This window comes from Paramormyrops kingsleyae, chromosome 15 (assembly GCF_048594095.1).
Source record: "Paramormyrops kingsleyae isolate MSU_618 chromosome 15, PKINGS_0.4, whole genome shotgun sequence".
NCBI lineage: Eukaryota > Metazoa > Chordata > Actinopteri > Osteoglossiformes > Mormyridae > Paramormyrops > Paramormyrops kingsleyae.
Window position 1 is genome coordinate 16,926,632 of NC_132811.1, and position 21,664 is coordinate 16,948,295.

Consider the following 21,664-nt stretch of genomic DNA (forward strand, 5'->3'; position numbering starts at 1 on the left):
GATTACTGAGGAGACGACCAAAGGTGCTTTTTAATGAAATTCAAGGTCAAATCTGGGGTCACCTGAATAAAAAGAGGAATGCTTTAAGAAAATGTATTTAAAAAATAGTATCAGACCTGCAGACCCTGATATGTAGAACAAAATTGGAATGAGCGACGCTTCCTTTGAGGATTATTTTGCGGACCGGACCTGGCCCCGGACACGGATAGTCCTGCTGTGTCTCTAGCGGGATGAGCCGTTCAGTTTGCTTTCTTCTTGCTGCTCCTTCGCGGTACATCCACCAGCTGTACAATGCTGAAGTACACGAATGCCCCTAGGAAGTGGGCATAGGTCAGCGTGGAGACCAGCACGGGGAACAGGTCCGGAAAGCGGGCCGGCGCGGCCAGCACCGCGCTGGCGAAGGTCAGGGCAGCTATGGCAAGGACGGAGGAGGCGAACTGGGGAAGGAGAGAGAAAAAGGGGGGGGGGGCTTTTAGTAACATTTACAGCATTTGGCAGGCACCCTTAGCCAGAGCGACTTCCACAAGTGCTTAGAAGTCTCATCAGTGAATACATTTTGAACAGAGGTATCTATCAGCCATGAAAAAGGGTGGGGGGAGGAGGGCCGCCATTTTTAGGAGCGGCAGTCGGTGGGGGTCAGTAAAACATGGCTGCCTCGCCTCATCTTTTACACCAGCTTGTCTTTAAATATGTCCGGGTTGACCTGCGTGAGGAACCATCCCCATATAGAGCAGGCCTGGCCGGCCGGTCCCCGAGACATGCGACACCTACTCCCCATCTGACGAGCGAGGAGAAGGTCAACCCCGGGAGGCAAGCCCCAAGGCGCCCACAGAGCGGGCCCAGCCTCAGGTCATCCGCGGTGCCGCGGTCCAGCAGAGAGAGGAGGTGCAGGCCGAAGAACAGGAAACCCAGGGAGGTGACGATGTACGGCAAGAAGAGGCCATCTTTGAGGAGGAGCGGGAGCATGCTGGGAAAAGAGCAGGGCGGGGCATCCAAGTCAAACGGCAAATTCATGCACTGCAACATAACTCACAAATGTCTGAGAACGAACCAATATGGAAACAAAAACACAGTGTTGCTGAGCAATGAAAACTGCCTATTTCATGGTATTAATCTGTATGGATTACTTTATTTAGATCATTTTAGCAACTTAATTGATCACTAGCTAGCTAACTAACTTTGTTTTTAATTGTGAAAAGAAAGCTAGATTAGATCTTCGATAGATTAGATCTTAGACACTTTTTTCCTCGCTGACAACAACCCATGCAAGTCCATTTAAACTCCGTTGACGTCTGTGATGTGAAGAGTGTCTCGTTGCATTGTTTTGGATTTATTTGGTAAATTAATTTCTGAGAAAATGCTTTTTTTTTTTTCCATTCAATTCATGTTTTTCATTGGCCAGTCAGGATAAGCAGGACGCCGAGGTAATGTGGGGGTGTGCGAGGGGACACGGCTACACAAAGCATGTTTACAGGAGGCTGATCTATTCCCTGCCCCGCAAAGTGTCAGCAGAAAGCAGGGGAATTATATATATATATCACTGGCGACTGTCGCCCGCTTTCTTGTTTTTATTCCTGCTTATTTCAAAAATACTACACCTATCGGGCGGGAATCGATACCAACTCCTGTCCGCTTTGACTTTCTGAGCCTGTTCTGAAATCCCAGCAGGGTTCGGTGAAGGCACAGCGATGTCTGCTGCTTATTACCGAAGTTATGCTCATGATAAAAAAGCAATTAAGCAGAACACTAATTATTCATAAATATTAATAACGGAAATATCAGGGGTTTTCCAGAAGGGGGCAGTAGCGTAAGCTCACCTGAAAGTAGAGGCTTGTAAAAACCACACTGACACCAGAGGCAGTTCGTTCATCAGGAGACACACAGGCCTGGAATGAGAAGCCAGTGAATTCCGGACCATTTTAAACAGATTTACTTACCTAGCAGGCACTTTTATCTTAAGTAACACACATTTTTTCAGAATGCAGGGTCAGCCAGTCCCTGGAACAATTGGGGGGTTAAGGGCCTTGCTAAAATGCCCATTGGTGACATCACTCTGCCAACCCTGGGATTTGAACCAGCGACCTTCTGGTTACAGGCACAGAATCCTGACCCACTGAGCCACACAGCGCATGGCATAAAATCCCGCATAGTAAATGGGGTCTGCACCCACCCAAACACACACTAAAAACATGCTGATATCACGAGGCCGCATTAAGCAGGGGGAGCGTGGGCATTAAGCACCGATGAGCGTCTGCCGCCCTGCACCGACCTGCCCATCACAGCTCTCGCTTCCCCAGCAGAGGCCCCCCCTCCTGGTTCGCTCCTAATCCTGGGACCCACATTGCTAGCTGATTCACGGACAGGTGCAGGACACGAATGAAGCAGCAACAGGGATCATCTAGAGTAATACATCGGGGAATCCATATCCAAATCCACAGGCTCCCAGCTGCTCGCTCTTTCGAAGCCCTGCGGCGTGGAAGGCGATTATGAGCCCTTATTCCCTCCCCCGACACTGGGCACACACTCTCAGATCCGGTGCCTGCATTTCCACAGCCAGTAATAACTGCTCGCTGCCGGATAGGAGCCGGGTGATGGGACTCAGCCCAGCGGGGCACGCAGAGGTTAATCACATGGAGAGGGGCTGGAGTTCTTTGACAGATTGATCAATCCAAAAAAATAATAATAAAACTGGCAGGTTTGAACTTACAAGGCCGCCAGGAGGATGGACTTCTCATGAACTTGGTAAGAGAAGAGGAAGAAGGCCAGGGAGGAGTTCACCTTCAAGGAGGACGGAGAAGATGGCGTCAACCAGCGGACCGTGAGAGTGACCGGAAGAGACGGCAAGATGGTGAAAGTGACTCACCAGGGCAAGTCTGAACTGCCAAAAGGTGGGTTTGGTGAGCAGCTTCACAGAGGAGGGGGACACAGCTAGGAGGGTGGCAGCCAAGCTGAAACAGAGCGACACAAGGCTACATGGTCAATCTGAGGTCAACATCGGCACTGAAATCATGACTTTGCGCTTCACTCGCTGAATGCTGGCTCCAGACAGTTTTGTTAGTGCTGTTAAGGTTGCGCCCCTAAATTTCAAAATTCTAAATGTGCCACATATATCCCACCAGTAGGAGGTGCTAAAAAAAGCAGTAAGTGGATATATCCCATGTGATTTAAACCCGCTCATACTGTATCACCAAGGAGCCTTGTGTGACCCAGGCTGCTGGAATCCTGCTTTTACTCCCTGAAGCATCAAAGAGCTTGGGGGGGGGGGGCGGCTGGGGGGATACCTGAGGTATATCTGTGTCTCAGGGGACAGGAGAGTCTTTATCTTAATTAACACGTTCAAGCTGCACCACGTGTTCGCCACTTTGTCCTACAAACACAAAGAGAGACACAGATCATTTTGAAATTGCATCCAGGCATTTCCCACAGACTTACCGGATATGTATCATGTAACATACACACACAAACACATAATAGCCCAAATAGCTCAGTCAAACAGGCTGAAGTCCCTGTTTCGGTGAAGTTTCTCTCAAGAATTTACCCCTGGGATCACTAAAGTATATCTTGTCTTTCTTAAAAAGAAATCAGCTTTAATGAATGTTTACGTGAGGATCATCCCTTTACCCATGCTGCTCTCTATCACTCCATCATTCGGATTTCCCAAGATTCATTGCAATTAGCCATAATTTATTCAGTCAGATTTCAAACAGAGCGCCACAATTCACACGTATAAATAAACAGACAGATACATACAGTACTTCGCAAAAGTCTTGGGCAGTCAAAGAATGCTTAAGGCTATTTATCTGAGTGGTAAGTTTATATTTGCACATGAGAAAAAAGTATTTAACATTAGAACTTATGCAAATTAACAGTAACAATAAAACGAAAAAATATACACGTATACTGGATGGTTGCTGCAAATTGGGGGGGTGACTTTAGGAGGGGTTTTGAAATGGCTAAGCTGACACATGGACAAATATAATACCATAGTTTTACACCAACCTGAAGATAATTTAAATACGATTGTCTTTGATGATTGCATGGTACTTGTGCATGGCCAAAGGCAGCATGATTACGACCAGCGGGGAAACCCCCCATCCCCCCCCCCCCGCTCCGCGCCGAGAGCAAAGCCAATAATCAGCATTGCTGTACGTCGTCGTCTCCCAGCTGAGAGCGTCATAAAAATCCCTCCCGCATTCCCGGGTGCAGCTGCACTTCGCGGCCTGGCGAGGAATTTGCTGCATCTTCACACCGAGGGCCGGCAACTGCGACGGAGCTGCCCGCTTGACGCGCTTCCGGGCGAGTCCGCGTCTAACACCTGGATGGGGCTTTCTGTGGGGGTCTGCCTCTAACCGGCACAGAGGGCCACTGGGGGAACAGTAACAGAGCTTAGCCACCGTGTTCGAATTTAGTTTGAGATCAAAATGAGAGATCGGGGGGGGGGGGGGGCTTGCACACAACTGTTCTGGCTATGGCTGGGTGGCTGATACAGCTGGCCGGATATCAGGCTGCCCCCTCGACCCCCTCCCCCCCACGCCTGAGGGCCTGCTCCACATACCAGCCGAGAATGCACCCCCAGGCTGCCGTGTCAGCAGGGCGCCTCACTGGTGACTGGGGGGGGGGGGTTCCTCAGCCAACATTTGTTGTCATTGAATTTTTTCAATGTAGGAATCAAATCTGCCTTCAACACAATGGGCATAATTTCCATCCAGGCCCTGACCTCTAACACATTACCGTAGCACCCCCCCCCCTCCCCCGGACAGAGCAACCCTCACTGCCCACGTTCCACGGTTCCCGTGCCAACGTTGCCCAAGGGGCTCCCAAGGACAGCCCGGCATTTTCAGATGCTTTTGCCGTGATGCAGCCCAGGTGGCAGACCGCAGTGCTAATGCGCGCCTCCCCACGGCAATAAAAACGACAGATTTATCCCTCCGTCCTGGGAGATGGAGCAGAACCAGCAGACTGATATCTTCCCATTTATTTAGCCATTTCTACTTCCCTTTCTTCCTTGATGGGGAGCAGGGATGACCCTAGAGGGACATCAAGCTGATTACAGAGACCGGTGTTACCTGCAGTAGGCGTGCTGCTCTGTAGGGGGCAGAATAGAGCTCCTCACCTCGAAAAGCCCGCGGCCAACAGGGAAGAGGCGGCGCGCCACCTGGACGGCCTGCTGTGGGTCGGAGAGGAAGGGCGACCAGCAGAGAGCAAAGGACAGCAGCACCGTCACCGCGATCTTCACCAATGCGGTCAGGCTGTGCTGGAAAGGCACGGGGGGGGGGGGGGGGGGCGTGCGAGTCTTTAATGCTTAATCTGACCAGAAAATGTGTTTCACACCAAAATAATGATTACACAGCTCATTCTTCACACAACAGCGCCTACCCAGACCTCATTTATTAATATTCATAATATTGATATTATTCTATTTACTTCATGTTTATATAGCTACCTTCATAACATAGGGGTCTGAATAACAGCATTCCTAACTCACAAGAGTTTAAGGTAATGATAAGGAAAATGAATCGTGAAAAAAAGCCCAAAGACATTACATGGACTTTTTAAAAATGACGTCTAGTCATGTCCAGGGAGCTCGGCTGAGGAGTCCTGGTGCTCGTGGGAAGCCGACACAAACCAGAGCAGTGGAGGAGCACTGGCAAGTGTGACATGTCATCTGGACATTTCTGCGCGCAGCAATGTAATCCCAGAGCGCATCTGCTACCAAACGGCCTTGGTACATCATTACTAAATCAACAAACTGAGGGGACAGTAATGACAGGGCTGGATTTTATCGCCCCAAATGATATCCGGGTGGCGCTCTTCTCCAAGCGTGAGATATGGAGTTACGGTAATTTAAGACAGACGAACAGGAGGCTTTACGCCAAAAGACTGAGAATCACGGCCTTCCAGATTTCACAAAACAAAGTTAATCATCACCCCACTGATCTTTTCACCAGGCGATATGTCGTTGTGTGTAGCCAGCACACAGTTGCACTTTAAAAAGGCTCTTCTAACGCTGGTGTCCACACAGAAGATTAAACATCCATCCATCCATTGTACAACCTCTTATCCAGTTCAGGGTCACAGTAAAGCTGGAGATTATCCCAGGAAGTACAGTGCCTGAAGCAAGGAACATTCTGGAAAGGATGCCAGCCCATCACAGGGCACACATATTATATGTAGAGACACCAATTCACCTAACAAATCTGGACAGGATTGGGGGTCAATTATCAACATTCCGAATGCAACCAGCACGCTGCTGTTTCTGCCCACGTGTTTGTTTCCAGAGAACGACCCACTCACCCCCTTCCAGTGACGCCCTGCCTGACACACTTCCCCAGCAGGTAACAGAAGAAGGGCAGGGCGTGGTAGAGCTCCATCTGCTTGTAGTTGAGGGCCAGTGTGAAGGCCAGGGAGCCCAGGAGGTCCCATCCCAGCCCCAGGCCCAACACGCCCCAAAGGGCCAGGCCCAAGCTTATGCTGTTATATCTGGTGCGCCGTCAAGAAAGACAGACTTCGGTGCTCACCGTCAGAGGATGAATGATGATCATCAGCATTACTATATCTCTGACTGTTTTATGTTCAATAACTGAGATGTTGTATAGCTTATGGAAATCAGTTATGCTACATAATATATACTACATAATATAGCTTGGAGGCTATTGAAACAAGGTTACATTAAAGATATTGGGTGAAAACTATAATATAATTTTACCAAACAGTCTATCCATCCACTGACCCATATGACATCATTTTCCTGAAGGATACTGAAAGTGCCCGTTGTCAATCAAGATGAGGCCTGGGTAGAGTAAGACACAGAGCAGCGTTGAAGCCTGAAGAGAAGGGAAGGTGCTGCAAGTCACAGGAGCCCAAACACGGTGTTTGTAAGCACTACAGAGCAGGGGGCACATTGCATGGTGCATCGGGCAATCGTGGATCATGTTAAATACATGCCTACGGTGCCCCTTATTGGGTCAACACAACAAAATATCCACCTATGGCAAAAGAGAATTTCCTAACCTTTCTTTTTGCTGATCCTTCAGTGAGATATAAGCAATAGATGACAACCGCAGGAATATATATTAAGATATCAGCCACAATCACTGAAGAGGGAAAAAATCAGAAGTAGTTAAAGAGGATATGACATCACACTTGGAGAGCATTGGAATCTCAGACCTATGATGTCTTACTCATTTCCTCATGTTCCCCATTATCACAATTTTATTACAATTATCTCTGCAGTCCTAGGTGGAAAACACACAGCACATTGATTCTGGACAAAGCTCATTAATTTATTATTAATTGATTAACTAATAAAAGACCTCAACATTCTCTTGGTGAGCTACCCAAGTCACACATCGCTAAAACACCAAAACGCAACAATGCCAGTCCCCTTCAAATACTGCTCGTTTGCTCCCTTTCAAATATTTCATGACGTGAAGCAAATGGGAATATGCCAAATATCCTTTATGCTAAACTGCCGATGAAGTGCATTCTGTGCCTTCATGAGTACAGATGCACCTCAGCTTGTGATGAGGTTACGTTCCAATGAACCCATTGGAAGCTGAAAATGCCACAAGTCAAATATGAATATGATATAATATGACACACTTGGGCAAACATAATGGGCTTGGAATATTTGTTTAAACAGAAAAAAACACAATACCATATGTTGTTAAACTCTGTATAAGATGTTTACACTCACAATCGCTACGGAGACTGGAAGCGTGGCCGGGTGGATGCTGCCATCGCCCAGCATCAGTAGAAAGTATCGTGCGGCATATTGTTAGCCCAGGAACAGATCAAAATTCAAAGTTCCATGACTACTGAATGTGCATCGCTACCCACCCTCGCAAAGTCAAAATTGAACCATCGTAAAGTGAGAAGCGTCTGTATGGGTACCTGTTGCTCTCATGAACAGCTTGTGGGCTGGGCTCTCAAAGCCTCGGGACGAGTGCAGCTTGACCCAGTCTGGGTTTATCAGGTTGGCTCTGCAAGACCCACAAGTAAACATATGTAAGGCAGGGAGACAACATGATCAAAATCCTCCAGGTGTGAGACACAGCCGGCGCCCTCAGGATGCCCTGGAACAGCAGCCCAACAGCGTGACTTACACGTGTGCACACAGCAGGCTGTGGTAGGCTGTTAGCGGGGGGTAATCCAGACCCCAGTAGTTCAGGTCGTTATCCGTGGTGTTGAAGTACCTGGATATAAAACATGGGTCTCAAGCACACGCCTAACCGGGTACTGCTTTAAAACCAGTGCAGGGAGACTGAAATGTGAACATATGCAAACGGTGACATCACAAGCAAGACGGCAGCACAACACCCTACAATGTTCCCCATCCCAGGCAAACAAGAAGACAAGTAACAATTAATAAACCAGGAATCAAATAAATGATACTATGCACCATGAGTTCCTATTTCAACTTGGGCTTTCCATTATGTGGATTAAAAAAAAAACATTTCATGCTCAATTATGCAGCAATAAACCTGTAAAACTGAAACCATCTAGCTGCTATGTTCTTAAGGAAATGAAAAATGACCGAATGAAAAATGGTGTTAAAGTGCACAGCCTCAGTCCTGACGCACTGTATTAGATCTTTAAATGAATATACTAGTGTAATGTTTTAGTAATATTTAGCAGACTAGGATCTCTCTAATGCACCCGATGTAGCAACCATCTTAATTAGACGTCCCTGAGAATAAGTATGAAGACATGAACAGAGCTCACTAATGCAGGACTGGGATTAGTGGACCATGCTGTACATCTCAATCACATCCACACAACTTCTGCTCCAAACCCTGATATCATAAAACCACATCCAACATACCTCCTCACACTGCCCAAAAACTTATTTACCTCCATCAATTTCAAGTTACCTCCCCTTCAAGTGGTTCAGTCTCTTTATAATATATTTATAGCCATCTTTTAGACTTCAAAGACATGCCATATTTTAAGTTCCCTACTAAAGACAATTAGCTGTTACAGTCTGACTGTCAGGTGTACTTGTCATTCAGTGCGTGACATTATGTATCTTCAAATACCTTTCATGATGATACAGAATTTGTATTAGACCTACATACTAAGTACAGAAACCGCGTTTTATTAATAAACAGAAACACCCACCATTGATGAACGGGGATATTGTACGTAACTTCCTGCCAGTGTCTCTGAGCCTCATAGTCCCCAAACATCGGTGGTTTACTTGCACCTAAAGGACAGATCATTTAAAACGTGACTATGAAAAACCTTTTGACTTGCTGAAATGCACTAAAAGAAGAAGCTCACTGCATTTAACTGGTTAAACAAAACGGAAATAGCTGTAACGTAGTCTATTTTGTTTGATGCAGTTATGGTGATATCAAACCGAAATCTATTTTTTTCAGTCGGACTAAATAGTATTTCAGCTGCAGATTCAAATAACAGCCAAATGATACCTGGATATTTTTTTACTATTACACGAATATTCGGCTATGCTTACCTGAATACGAATTAAGAGACACCGTCCATCTCGTAGTAAGACCCAGCAAAACGCAAATGGACACAATGGCCCAGGTTTCCATTTGTCCCTGTAGATTTTGCAAAAGAACACAGAAGGTTAAACATCCATTTAAAGCACAAATTAGCTCTTAGCTCACTAGCTTTATGTACTTCCTTGAATGTTGCGTCAAAAATAAGCGCGAGCAACAACACGCCAACGTCTCTGGCGCTGAATGATGTCGTCATGAAAAGCCCCACATGCAGCAACGCCGCTACTATTATGTATACGACAAACTTGCATCAATGCACATATTTGTGATTCTTATGAGAAATATTTATGTATCGTCGTATAGAGAAAGCGGATTTAATTTGAGAGTGAAGTTAAATAGGGACTAACCAGAGTCTTTATGATACCACGGTCCTGCAATTAATACCTTAAAAACAATGAATGTCTGTATGATATGTAGTGTATATGCAAGAATGAAGGCTGTTCCTAAAGCAATTGGATTATTAATAAATAGATATTCATATATTGTTGAGGTTTTTTATAATCCTCTTTGGATTACTATGGCACAGTGAGTCTGTAGCCTATCCCAGAAAGCACAGGGCAGAATGCAGGGGAGACACACACACACACACTATCGGCAATTCAGAGATACAAATTCATTTAAAAGAAATGTCCACAGACAGGAGTTTAATATGGGGACAGCATGCGAACTCCACACACCCACAGAGCTGGGCAGATAGGCTACAGTGCATCCCACGAAGCTGGCACCGTCTGCCTAAAATAATTCTGTTTCACAAGTGTGTGTGTGTGTGTGTATTACAGCTAGAGTTCTGGCCTAGTCAAAAACCGATTACAGCACTTGTCCCTCATATTTGTGAGCTGAGTACTTATCCTAAATCGGCCATGGTTGATTGTAAGAAAACATTAAAGTTATTATTGATTCCGGAATTACCAAGCAAATTAAACAATATTTTGGGTGGTCTTTCCTTCACACACAGCATCAGCTCTGGATACAGACCTCTTGATCGTGGCGTCTCCGTGATCGGAGGCAGGTGTGGGGGGGGACACTCCAGAGGCACCAAAGGGGAATGATGCAAGATTCAAGATTCTTTATTGTCATCTCACCATATCAAGGTAGATATGCACAAGCATTTTTGTACCTTGCCCCATATGACTATACTGTGAAATGTTGCCCCTCTGGGGTCACCATGCGAATTATAATGAAGTAGAAATATGTTCAAAAATATAAAAATATTAAAAAATGCAGATATGTCATACCGGATGGTTAACAAAGTACAAAAATGTATGCAAAAAATTTAAGTGGGGCAAATATATTTCAACTATACCAACTTGAAGGATACAAGAGAGGTAAAAACACATCTGTGGGTCTTTTATTCTTGTACCATTGAACTATAATGTCTATGTATTTTCTTTAAAAGTCCATGGGGCTGCCTGTCTCTCCACCTTTGGTTCTGTGTTTGTTTGAGGGTGTGGTGGTTTAAACAAGTGACTTTTCTAATTGATAATATTGTAAAACTGATTTTTTGTAAATGAAAAGAATAAAAAATGCAGATACCTGGATCATATCATGTGACTTGATGTCCTATGTTTTGGACACACAGGTGAAGGGAGGGGCCTTCCTATCAACTGATCACCACTTGGTGAGTTGAATTCAATGCTTGCGGAGGTGGTCAGATGGATCAGAACAACGCAGACAAACAATCAAGGTTTGATGAGAATGTCTATGGTAATTTTGGACTGCTCCTTTCAGGGGAGGGGGAGAATCTGCCCTTAACGAGGGAACTGAAGTACCTCAGGATCTCCTTCACAAGTAACAGTAAGAGGGAATGTGATACTATCAGGCCGATTGGTTTGGAGGGGACAGTTTTGCAGGCACAGGGGGGCCCTTGGTGGTAAAGTGGAATCGTAAGACGGGCCTCATAGTTTGCTGGCCAATAAATATCCCTCACAAGGACGTAGGTTTGGTTTCGACATTGGGGGCCCAAATCAGCCCAGAACCCCCTGCCTCCCTAAACGCACATGGTACCTCCACAAGAAGTTCATCCCCAAATCTACACCCATGATCCTTTAGCTGTGTTCATGAGCTGCGGGTGATGGAGGAAATATAAAGTTGCAACTACAAGTAGCCAAAATGAGTTTTCTTCCCAGGGTTTCTGGTCTCTCTGTGGTGGCATGAGGAGTTCTGAGATCTAAAGGGACCTCAAAATAGGGCAGCTGCCCCTTGAGATGGAGCGGAGTCAGCTGAGGCGGTTTGGGCATCTTGTAAGGATGCCACCTGGTCAGCTCCCAAGCTGACTGCTCCAGGGACATCCCAGTGAGTAGAGGCCCCAGGAAAGTCCCAGAACACGCTGGAGGGATTATATGAACATCAGGGGATCCCCCATAACAAAGTAGCGTCTGTGTCCATAGAAGAAGACATCTGGCCAAACATGACTGGTGTGTAACCACCTTGACCCTCAGTAGTTGGAGTGGTGGGAAAATGATGATGATGATGATGATGTCGACGACTACGAGGATGACGATGATGGTGATATTTTGAAAGCTGCACTTTGGATTGAGAACGCCCTCAAAACATTTAATGACCATTAATAACCAACCGGTTATTAGCCACAACCAGGACAATTTCCTGTATATAAGTATCTTCTTCCATAGTTTTTGGTAAGGTGCTCAGTTAATTACACATTATTATTCACAATGGACAGACAGTATTAGTATCGTGATTAAATCATTAGTCAAAATATATCGCAGTACGTTGGTCAGATTCATTAAAATTAACAATAGAGTCTTAGTCTAATTTTTTTTTTTATCTCATACTGAGACCTGCCTTAATAGTAGCAGTATCATTATGCCCTAACACAGATTTTAGATATTGACGGATATTGACGGAGTACGCGGTGCAAGAGGAAGGTTAAATCACCGCTCGTTAAGAGACAGGCGCGGGGACTCCTTGGTGTCTCTTTAGCAAAGACACCCAAACGGAGATGGCCAGACACTACAGCACTTTCACCCCATTAATATTGCAACCCACCCGATATCCATCCTTTTCTCTCCATAACTGGAGCCACACATGAGTCGCTGTGTCTATATATATATATAGGCTATATTGTAGCGGCCGTGTGCATGGTAAAGCGCGCTTTCCTACAGGCACAAAAGTTGTGGGGTAAAGCAAGCCTCTTTGTAGTTAATACATCAAATATTTATAAATAATAATAACCTTGGACAACTGCTGATTTGCAGTGACACTTTCATTACAATGAGAAGCCTATTAGTCACTGGCAACCATTAGTTATTAATGCCCTGTGTCCCGGCTTTACTCTGTCGTTTATTGCTTCATCTCTTCGGCTTTTAAATATTGAGTAACTGCTGCATCTACATTTACTGTCTGCGATGTGCTGCACAAGGTGGTTTGGCTTGTCATTGACACCCTGACATAATGGTACCTGTAGTCGGCGGTGATTTATTTGTATTTGCATTCAATTTATTATTTTTTCACTCCGTTGGTTAATTTCGCCCGTATTTCAACATGTTCCGCTTCCGTAGATATTAAAGCGGGGCTCGGTAGGGCGTATCAAAAACGCTTCAAGCTAATTTGGCTTTGCAGATTCCCGTCGGGAAACTCAGCTTGGCTCGCGACTGTCTTATTTTTGGGCTTTTATGATAAGAAGTGTGACGTTTACCCTGCCACAGACACCGCGACACAGACACTGCGACGTGGATGTTGGGTAACAGACATCAGCACACAGGGCATGCCAATTTTCACATTTAGGTTAATATTTCTGTTAAAAAAAATCTTCTAAGTTGTAATTAACGTTGTATGCGGTGTATATAATTGGTATTATATACAGACGCGCACAATTTCAAGCAAAGAGTGTGGCCCGATACAAAAGAAGGACATACTGTAGACAAAATACACATCATAATACTTTGATATAAAGGTGCCACAACACAATGTGATTGACATCACCCTTCTGCGCCTATTAATCAGTGGCAATTAATCTAGCATGAATCTTACGATATCTTATCATGAATTGGTTTAAAATTGTTTATTCAATCTGCCCCCTACGTGATGAATTGGCTGGCATGGTCCAACGGCGACATAGTTCAGCAGATCTATCACGGCTTTATGGTGCTTTTTTGGTGGACTTCCAAAGACTGGACTTCTACGTTTCTAGTAATGTTGTCTGTTTATTTATATAAATGTTTATCGTTCGTTTATAACAATTGATTTGTTGTTAGTTTTCAGGATGATATTTTAATATCATTTTGTACTCTTACTCCGTCTGTATAACCATCTCCTTCCAGATTCTTCATCACGATGTAGGAATAATCAATCACTAGTTTTCTGTCATGGGTTCCTCCTGTCCATGTTTGGTTTTTAATAGTATAATAGTTTAGTAACTACTACTACTAATACTACTAATAATAATAATAATAATAATAATAATAATAATGACTATATTTGATAGATAGATAGATAGATAGATAGATAGATAGATAGATAGATAGATAGATAGATAGATAGATAGATAGATGGATGGATGGATGGATGATAGATAGGTTTTCTAAAGGTAAAGAACAGGTCAGGTGAAAACAACTGTTTAAATTCTCAATACAAGCTAAACCAAACAATTACCTGATTGAAAATATTATTATTTATTCCAAATTGTTAGTGACATGACTGTAAATTATAAAAACACATTCACCTACACTGTAGCCATCAGACTATTGCCCAATAATGGCCAAATATATTGTCTATCTCGGCTTCAGTGTTCCGTCCTGCCCCGCCACTTTGACAGAGACCTATATGACGTAGTGCCTCGGTCTAGGACAGACTGACCATGTACTGTCAATATTACTTGCCTTTCGTGTGAAACACATACGAAATTAGAAGTAACATTCGTGCTCTGTGATGAACTGGTATCCCCTCCAAATTTCCCCCGTCGTGTGTCCTGTGACCGCTGGAATCGGCACCAGCCTCCTTGGGATTTGCAGTTATGGCAAATGGGTGTATGGATGAATGGGTGGCGTAACACAAGCCAAGCACTGAACAGTGAGTTGAACGTGAATATCAGCACAGCCATCTTTGTTAAACACTATAGCCTCGTGCACGAACGCACCTGACCCGAAGTCCTCGACCTGGTGAACCTTTAATTTTTTATTTAATTAGATTATTTTCTATTTTTTACTTACATTTTTTCTTCTTTAAGGTGCTATTAAATATATATCATATATTCACATTATACAAATTAAGTAAAATGAGCGGATTTCGCATGAAAATACATAAATACAGGGTATATATTACCGATTATAAATAGGGACACTTTTTCGGAAGCGTTTTTCCTTTGCCTCACCTCAATCATCTCAACCATTTCCAAAGTAAGCCACTCCAAACTCAAGAAATGTTTAATTTGCTTAGGCGCTCATTGTTCATTTTGTAAGAAATATGCTAGAAGACGGTGACACCGATGTAGCAAACTGTATGATTTCCTATTATTGCCATATTTCCTGTCTTTAAACATTGACTGATGTTTTAAACTAATTATAATATTTCCAATATTATTCAAAAATATTCTTGCAAATTTCTACAGAATTTGATGAATTATACCAGAAATAAATAAAATAGTCTATAACGAATTCTTTAGGGCGATTTTCTTCTGAAACCATCTGCTAGGCTTAAATAATCATTACAATGTCTCTCTTGCAATATTTGTAACATCAAAGTATTTGGCCGGCAGGCCTGTATTCACATAAAACACGAACCACTTCGGAGGTCTTAATGTTGATGAGTAAGAAACATTGCACGGAGAATCTGCTTCTTGTGTCTGTGGGAACCGGCGATTTTCACGTTCCCATTCTACACGTGTTGTGCTGGGGAGCAGGTGCAGCTGCAGAGGTCAACATTTTGACACAGTTGTAGCGTTCGAGGGCAGAAAGTTTTCACTTTTGCTAAATTGCGCTTATTGTCCATCCTTCGGTTCAGTCATATTTTCGAAACGGTGTCAATGAGTCCCCCCCCCCCCCAATACATTTCCTTTTAAAATTTCTTCTTGGTGTCATTTTTGCTTTATATAAGGGATGATAAAATGCAGTGTGTCCGCTTTAATGACATTCTACAAAATCGTCGTATCGTAATCGGTTACTCGGATACCTGTTGGTACTGTACTTAAGGTACTCCGGTGGGCTTAAGGTTAAAACTTATCATTTGGAAATATTACAATATTTTTGTTAAAGAATAGGAATATAAAATAGTTTGTCGTTCAGTAATACCGACCTAATACTATGAAAGATTATTAGGCATACGTGACATCAGTCGTATAAAAAGGATCCGCAACCTTGCACTTGTTGGAGAGTTAAGTCTTTGCCATCGAGTAACCTTTAAATAGATCGTCCATTAAACACCCTACAATTTAAACAATTCAGTGTCCTTACTCCCAGATAAATATGATATCCCGTCAACACTGACATTACTTGCTCCGCCAGGTGTAACCCCCTATACTGCCCCAGGTCTCAGCAGTCGAACACACGCTTCCAGTTATTTCCTTTTAAAGTCGGTTTACTAAAAGCATAATAACGCTGTGAAACGCCATCTAGCGATGATTCTAGTTATCGCTGTTTCAGTACAACTTACTGCAAGAAAAGGATAAGATACGAGAAAACTGTTTAGGCCTTTTTAGACAAATTACTAATTAATGCGTTGGGATGCATGGTGATACACAGTTATCTGTTGGTTGAGGAAAAAATACGAATAAAGATTATTACCTATGTCATATTTTTAAGGTTGAATTGCGTTGAATGGCATCTTGTTAAATTTTTGTTTAATAATTGTTAGATAGAACAAATGTTTCCTACAACCAAACTGCGCAAAAGAACCTGATCCGCCTCTCACACTATCAATGGCAGGTTTTTACATGCAAAAATAATCACGTACGCCGCAAAATATCTGCCCCCCGAAAATGTAATCGTTTGTCATCCACGCTGCAATGAACTATTTGCGTGCGGAATTGGCTCAGCCACACGTGTGACGCTAATTTTGCTTTCTTGAGGCAATGACTTTTCCTTTCCCTTTTTTTTAAGGAAATCCTACACATCATAAGGCACAATAAATCATTTGTGGTATGTGTACTCAAACTGCACAGTGACTGCAAGCATCACAGCAATGCGCAAAGAAATGTTAGCCTCATTTTAAGGAATAAAAAGTCTGCCCTGGAATGACTGCGCTGTTATCCAGTGTCATTGAAAGTATGGTATCAGCAGCTTCTTCAGTCTGAAAGTGAATTCAAGAAGCGGGCGCTTTCACTTTTCCCATGGGTATCAGTTAAATATAGCAGTAACCTTTGTGCGGCGCACACCACCTACCATTTGCTGTTTGTCTAAAACTGATTAGCCAGACACAACTGTGAAGCGAAGTGTCACTTTTATAGTAGCGACGTGCAAACGTTTTTAGACCGCCTAAGTTTTCCTTGTAAAAAGATACCCTGGAAAAATCACAATTTATTTTACCACGTAAAGATTAACTGCTATTTTTATTTAATCTGTACTGTCGCAATTACATAAAACAAAAACATGCTGAATTATATAATAGGCATGTTTTTAACCAACGTGTTTTTATGTTCGCTGTTATATAGATGTGTCTGTCGTGTTTAAAGTGATATTAATAAAGCCTATGTATTTACCTAAAAAAATTATAGGTAAAACATATATTAATAATGATTTCATAATTTGAATTAACTATACAACTATTTTAATGTGCTTTATTATTGTATTTTTGCATCGATCCGTAGGCTAAATAAAGCGTCGTTCGCTACAGTCGCGGCGTGTAGTATTACTGATGGGGCAAGTCGTATTAGCTGTATTGGAAAATATAAGATAATAGTAATACTAGGCTATGAAGACAAATAATAATCGTAAAATGCTGTTTTCAGTTTCTTTACATTACATTTTTGGTATGCACTATACACATATTAAATCGAGTGATGATAAACTCTAATTTTATTACAAAATCTATATTTTATTATGTATAAATATTACTTTTATTATGTATAAAGTGTATAGTTGTACTATATTTATCGTGACTACGTATCTGTAATTTAAGTTTATCTGGCTAACCGACATACTGAAATATTTCACTGAAAAACATCCCGTTGCCTAAATTTTTTATATTTTAAAAATATTATTTGGTGTATTTCATTTACTGCTGTTTGTCTTACGCCAGTTTATACTGTTTTACCGTCACGCAAATCGAAAAATATGAAACTGTACCAGTTAATTTCTAATGGAATTTGAATTAAACAATAATTGTAACAAAACTTAAATTATTCAGCTAATATTGTACTTCTGGAATTATAAAGAGACGTTTTGCTTTAGTGTTATTTTAACGTTATTTAGTGTAAAGTACGAACGACTTTTTTGCCATTCTAAAATTGCAGAATGAGACGTTTCCTTTTGTACAACGCAATTCGAGAATAATTATAACAGTTTGTTTTTCTTTTAAATCATTTTGTCATAACCTGTGTTATTTTGTTTTAAAATTTATTAACAAAGGATTTTCAATTTACAACACAGTAGAACTACATAGAATACATATATTTAAATTTTATAAACACAGTATTTCTCCAATCAAATTATAACAATGTATTTTTATTTATTAAAAAGCAAAATCAACAACAACAAAAAAAAAAACATAATGATAATGTGAATTTCTATTTGCGGAGAGCTTTCGGGGCAAAACGAGAAAGCTCGGATAAAACACAGTTCGAACAATAAAATAAAGGCAACGACAAAACAAAACAATTCAAACAAGTAAATCAATTTTTTGTACAAATATTTACAAATTTTACCTGTACAGAAAGCATTCCATTTCGCTCGTTTCTCTCATTCTAAACTTTTTACATGGCTACAGTTTTGTGGACAGAGTCCAGTGCTGCCAGATTGTGCTGTACAGTTACCCCTCCCCCAAGTTTACAAAAAAAAATCACTGAGAAGGCCATTTCGATACAGCCGCCGTTGATGCTGTGGGTAAAAACTGTCCCGAAATAATATTCGTGGGTACGCTGAGAATAGGAGCAATAGCGGCTGATGTCCGGGTTAGGGACAGCGACTGTGCGCTCAGCAAGGCTGACTGAACGGTCACGGGGGGCCGCAGGAAAGTCTGGGCACTGGACGAAGTGCTGGAAGCCCCGATAATGTTTTCTATACTAAAGGATGGTCTGCTAGACGGCTCGGACTTGATCATGGACGCGGTGCTCAGGTTGCTCAGCTGCAGCTGTAGGCTGGGGCTAAGTTGAGAATTGAAAGCTTTTCTGTTCAGCTCGGTTGACGGCAAGAGGGGCACTGCCGGAGGAAGCATTGGACCCACTGGAGGGATGTAAGGGTACTGCAAAGCCGCCGGATGGGAATAGGCAGCTGGGTGAATCCCATAGTGTCGGCCGTACGGGTTTCCAAGACTGTATGCCCCAAAACTTTGCATCATGAGTGCGGTCTGATCCCTGAGAATATCAGGCTGGTGTCGCTTGAAACGTTTCCTTCTCCTGAGAAAGCTGCCGTTGTCGAACATATCTTCCGACTGGGGGTCCAGCGTCCAGTAGTTGCCTTTGCCTGGGTTTCCCGGCTCCCTTGGGATTTTGACGAAGCAGTCGTTCAAGGACAGATTGTGCCGGATGGAATTTTGCCAGGCTGGAAACTTCTCTCTGTAATACGGGAAGCGGTTGCTGATGAACTCGCAAATCCCGCTGAGAGTCAGTTTCTTTTGCGGGCTCTGTAGTATAGCCATGGTGATGAGCGCAATGTACGAGTACGGCGGCTTTACCAGGCTGTTTTTTGGTTTGTTCGGCATGGGACCCGACGCGCTTTCCTGTCCGTCCGCCTTGCCTTCACCCTCCCCGGAGCTCTCGCAGGGGCTGCCCGCCCTCTCCTTAACTCCGATCTCCTCCACTTCTTCGGCGCGCTCATGAATCCCCTGGCTGTCGCAGTCACTGTCCCTCTCCATTTCCTCGTCGCCTTCTCCGACCACATCGATATCCACATCTTCAGCAGTAAGCACCGTCTGACCGGACATGTCGTTGGCACTGTTGCCTCCAGACAGAGTCATCACAGCTTACTTTGCTGAGGAACAACCCAGAGGTAAGTGCGTGGCCCGTCGCCGTCAGATCGAATGTCACCAAAATCTAAATGCAGGTCGGCCCGGCCTGCCAGGGAAACTTTAAAAAATATTTCTCCTGTCGTGTGTAGCCTTAAGTTTTAAATTGTGTCGCGTGCTTTACACCAGTCCCCCTTCAAAAGGCGTTTTATAGTAACTAAGACGAACTCCGGGTGGTGCAGTCGGGATGACACATGCTTTTAAGGCCGGTTTTTAAGGACTGTCTGATAGATTACTTTTCAGTTAAAGATATACTATCGGCGGGGTCACGTGGCCACGTGACGTCAGCTGGCCCCCCAGTTATACCATGCAGTCCGGAGTTGTTTCATGGATTTGTCAACAAAGGGGCAACAGTAAAGCCGCTTGCCACTACTTCCTGGCTCTGTTCGTCCGTCATAGACCATTTAACATTAGCGGGGCAAGAGAGAGAGAGAGAGAAAAGAGACAATTGGCCTGCATGATTGAAACCTTCAGTTCTGACGCGCATTAATTCTGCTGCTGTAAAAACCAATCTTAATTTTGTTTAAACAAATTGTGTTGAAAGCTGCTGAATGAAAACGTCTACAGCTAAGTTAATTGACTCTCTTCTAGTTATTACTGTGTGCTCGTGTTTATTGCATGCGATGGAATTTATACTTAAAAATAAAGTGCGGTCCTCGGTCGATAGCTTGCGATCGTCTTAAAGCGAATGAAGTAATTGTCATTAAGGTGGAAGGCTGAGGTCTTTTTTAGTTCAAAGGCAAGTTTATTATTATTTATTTATCTCCACTGTGTCATCCATTCAAATTGAACTTGAATATTAACTTCGGTTGATTGACGCGGATTTAAAGAAATGAAGCAGGAACGAGGCCATGCAGTAACAATGAGCAACTATAAATAAAAGCTTTTAACGGGTTGTGCTGAGGTGTTAACGACCTAATCATTGCAAGTGTTAGCATATGAAAAAGTAGGAAATGAGGGAGCAAGTGAATGTAAGGCGCTATTCACAACCATGAGGATAAGGCTTGTCTCTAGGACGTTCTCAGGAAAAGGATGTAAAAACGAATACAGAATTCCTTACATTACTGTTGTTTGTACTCGTGTAGCCTGCGGAAAAGTTGATGGGAAAAGTCGCTCTCCTTAACTTAGTTTAAGTAGAAAATATTTTACACGTACATCAAATATCTGTTTTGTGTTCTTCAGCACAGTTTTCCTTTTCGTAATGAAAATGCTAAGGGTAAAGGCGTTTTGATAAGAAACGCGCTCTTCTTATGTATACAAAGCGGGAGAGTCTCGAGGATGTTCCAGACTGAAATTAGTTATCTATGTGCCACAAGCAATATAACTGCCTATTGATTTGGTCTGGAAGTCTCTCCTCCTGCCGTAATGAAAATATCCTTAATTGACAACAGAATCAATTATTCTTACCACCCCTCTATTAGAACTAACAAAAATGTGTAAATGACTTTACGATGGGAACAGAGTAGCGGTTCTCCGTGGCGGTCTATTCTGCTCAGTTCAAAGTCTTTCGTCCGGCCCCTCCTGAAAGGCAGTACAGCGATGGGATCCGCACGTTCAGGCGTTCACCCCCCCCACCCCCCCACCCCCCTTTGAATCAAGAGAACAAGAACAAACGTGATAGCACTGTGAGCATCAATTGTAATATTATCTGCATTGTGCTTTTTAATGACCACTTTGGATTGGGATTGGAAATTTAAAAACCGTTTATTTGTATTAAATAAACGGTTATTTTAAAATAGAGCACTGTGACAATTATGAATTCCTAAAAAGTATTATTCTTTATCCTTATGTGTTGTTGTCATTATTATTATAATTATTTATTCCAACTGCACTGATTAATAGGCAAACAAACATTTATCAATAATAGAAATGTTCTAAAACCATTCCGAAAGGGAAATATTAAGTCCAGCCAATGATAAATAACGAATATTAAACTGCTTGTCTGACGTTGAGGTAATCATTTATTTAAATAAGAACAGTACTATACTGGGTAATGACGAACCGTCGACTGCTAAAATATTTCAAAT

The 21,664-nt window shown here is 42.9% G+C and overlaps 2 protein-coding genes and 1 long non-coding RNA gene across 3 annotated transcripts; 1 reads left to right on the top strand and 2 right to left on the bottom strand.

The window, feature by feature from the left end:
• Positions 1 to 2: 2 nt before the first annotated feature.
• Positions 3 to 9,696, bottom strand: alg6 (ALG6 alpha-1,3-glucosyltransferase). The gene is made up of 14 exons (XM_023794550.2): positions 9,476 to 9,696; positions 9,121 to 9,205; positions 8,106 to 8,195; positions 7,894 to 7,982; positions 7,012 to 7,094; positions 6,760 to 6,824; positions 6,295 to 6,480; positions 5,114 to 5,249; positions 3,282 to 3,367; positions 2,864 to 2,948; positions 2,708 to 2,778; positions 1,818 to 1,886; positions 772 to 967; positions 3 to 437 (listed from the first exon to the last, which is right to left on the bottom strand). The coding sequence occupies exons 1-14, from the start codon at positions 9,555 to 9,557 to the stop codon at positions 240 to 242; spliced, it is 1,521 nt and encodes a 506-aa protein (XP_023650318.2). The 5' UTR covers positions 9,558 to 9,696; the 3' UTR covers positions 3 to 239.
• LOC140578456 (uncharacterized) lies at positions 9,165 to 11,139 on the top strand. Its single transcript, XR_011982632.1, has 3 exons — positions 9,165 to 9,228; positions 10,480 to 10,615; positions 11,104 to 11,139. It is a non-coding gene; the product is annotated as an uncharacterized lncRNA (long non-coding RNA).
• Positions 11,140 to 18,014: 6,875 nt separating this feature from the next.
• On the bottom strand, positions 18,015 to 21,165 carry foxd3 (forkhead box D3). Its single transcript, XM_023794675.2, has one exon. It carries the CDS (start codon positions 19,587 to 19,589, stop codon positions 18,474 to 18,476), a length of 1,116 nt encoding a protein of 371 aa, XP_023650443.2. The 5' UTR covers positions 19,590 to 21,165; the 3' UTR covers positions 18,015 to 18,473.
• Positions 21,166 to 21,664: the final 499 nt, after the last annotated feature.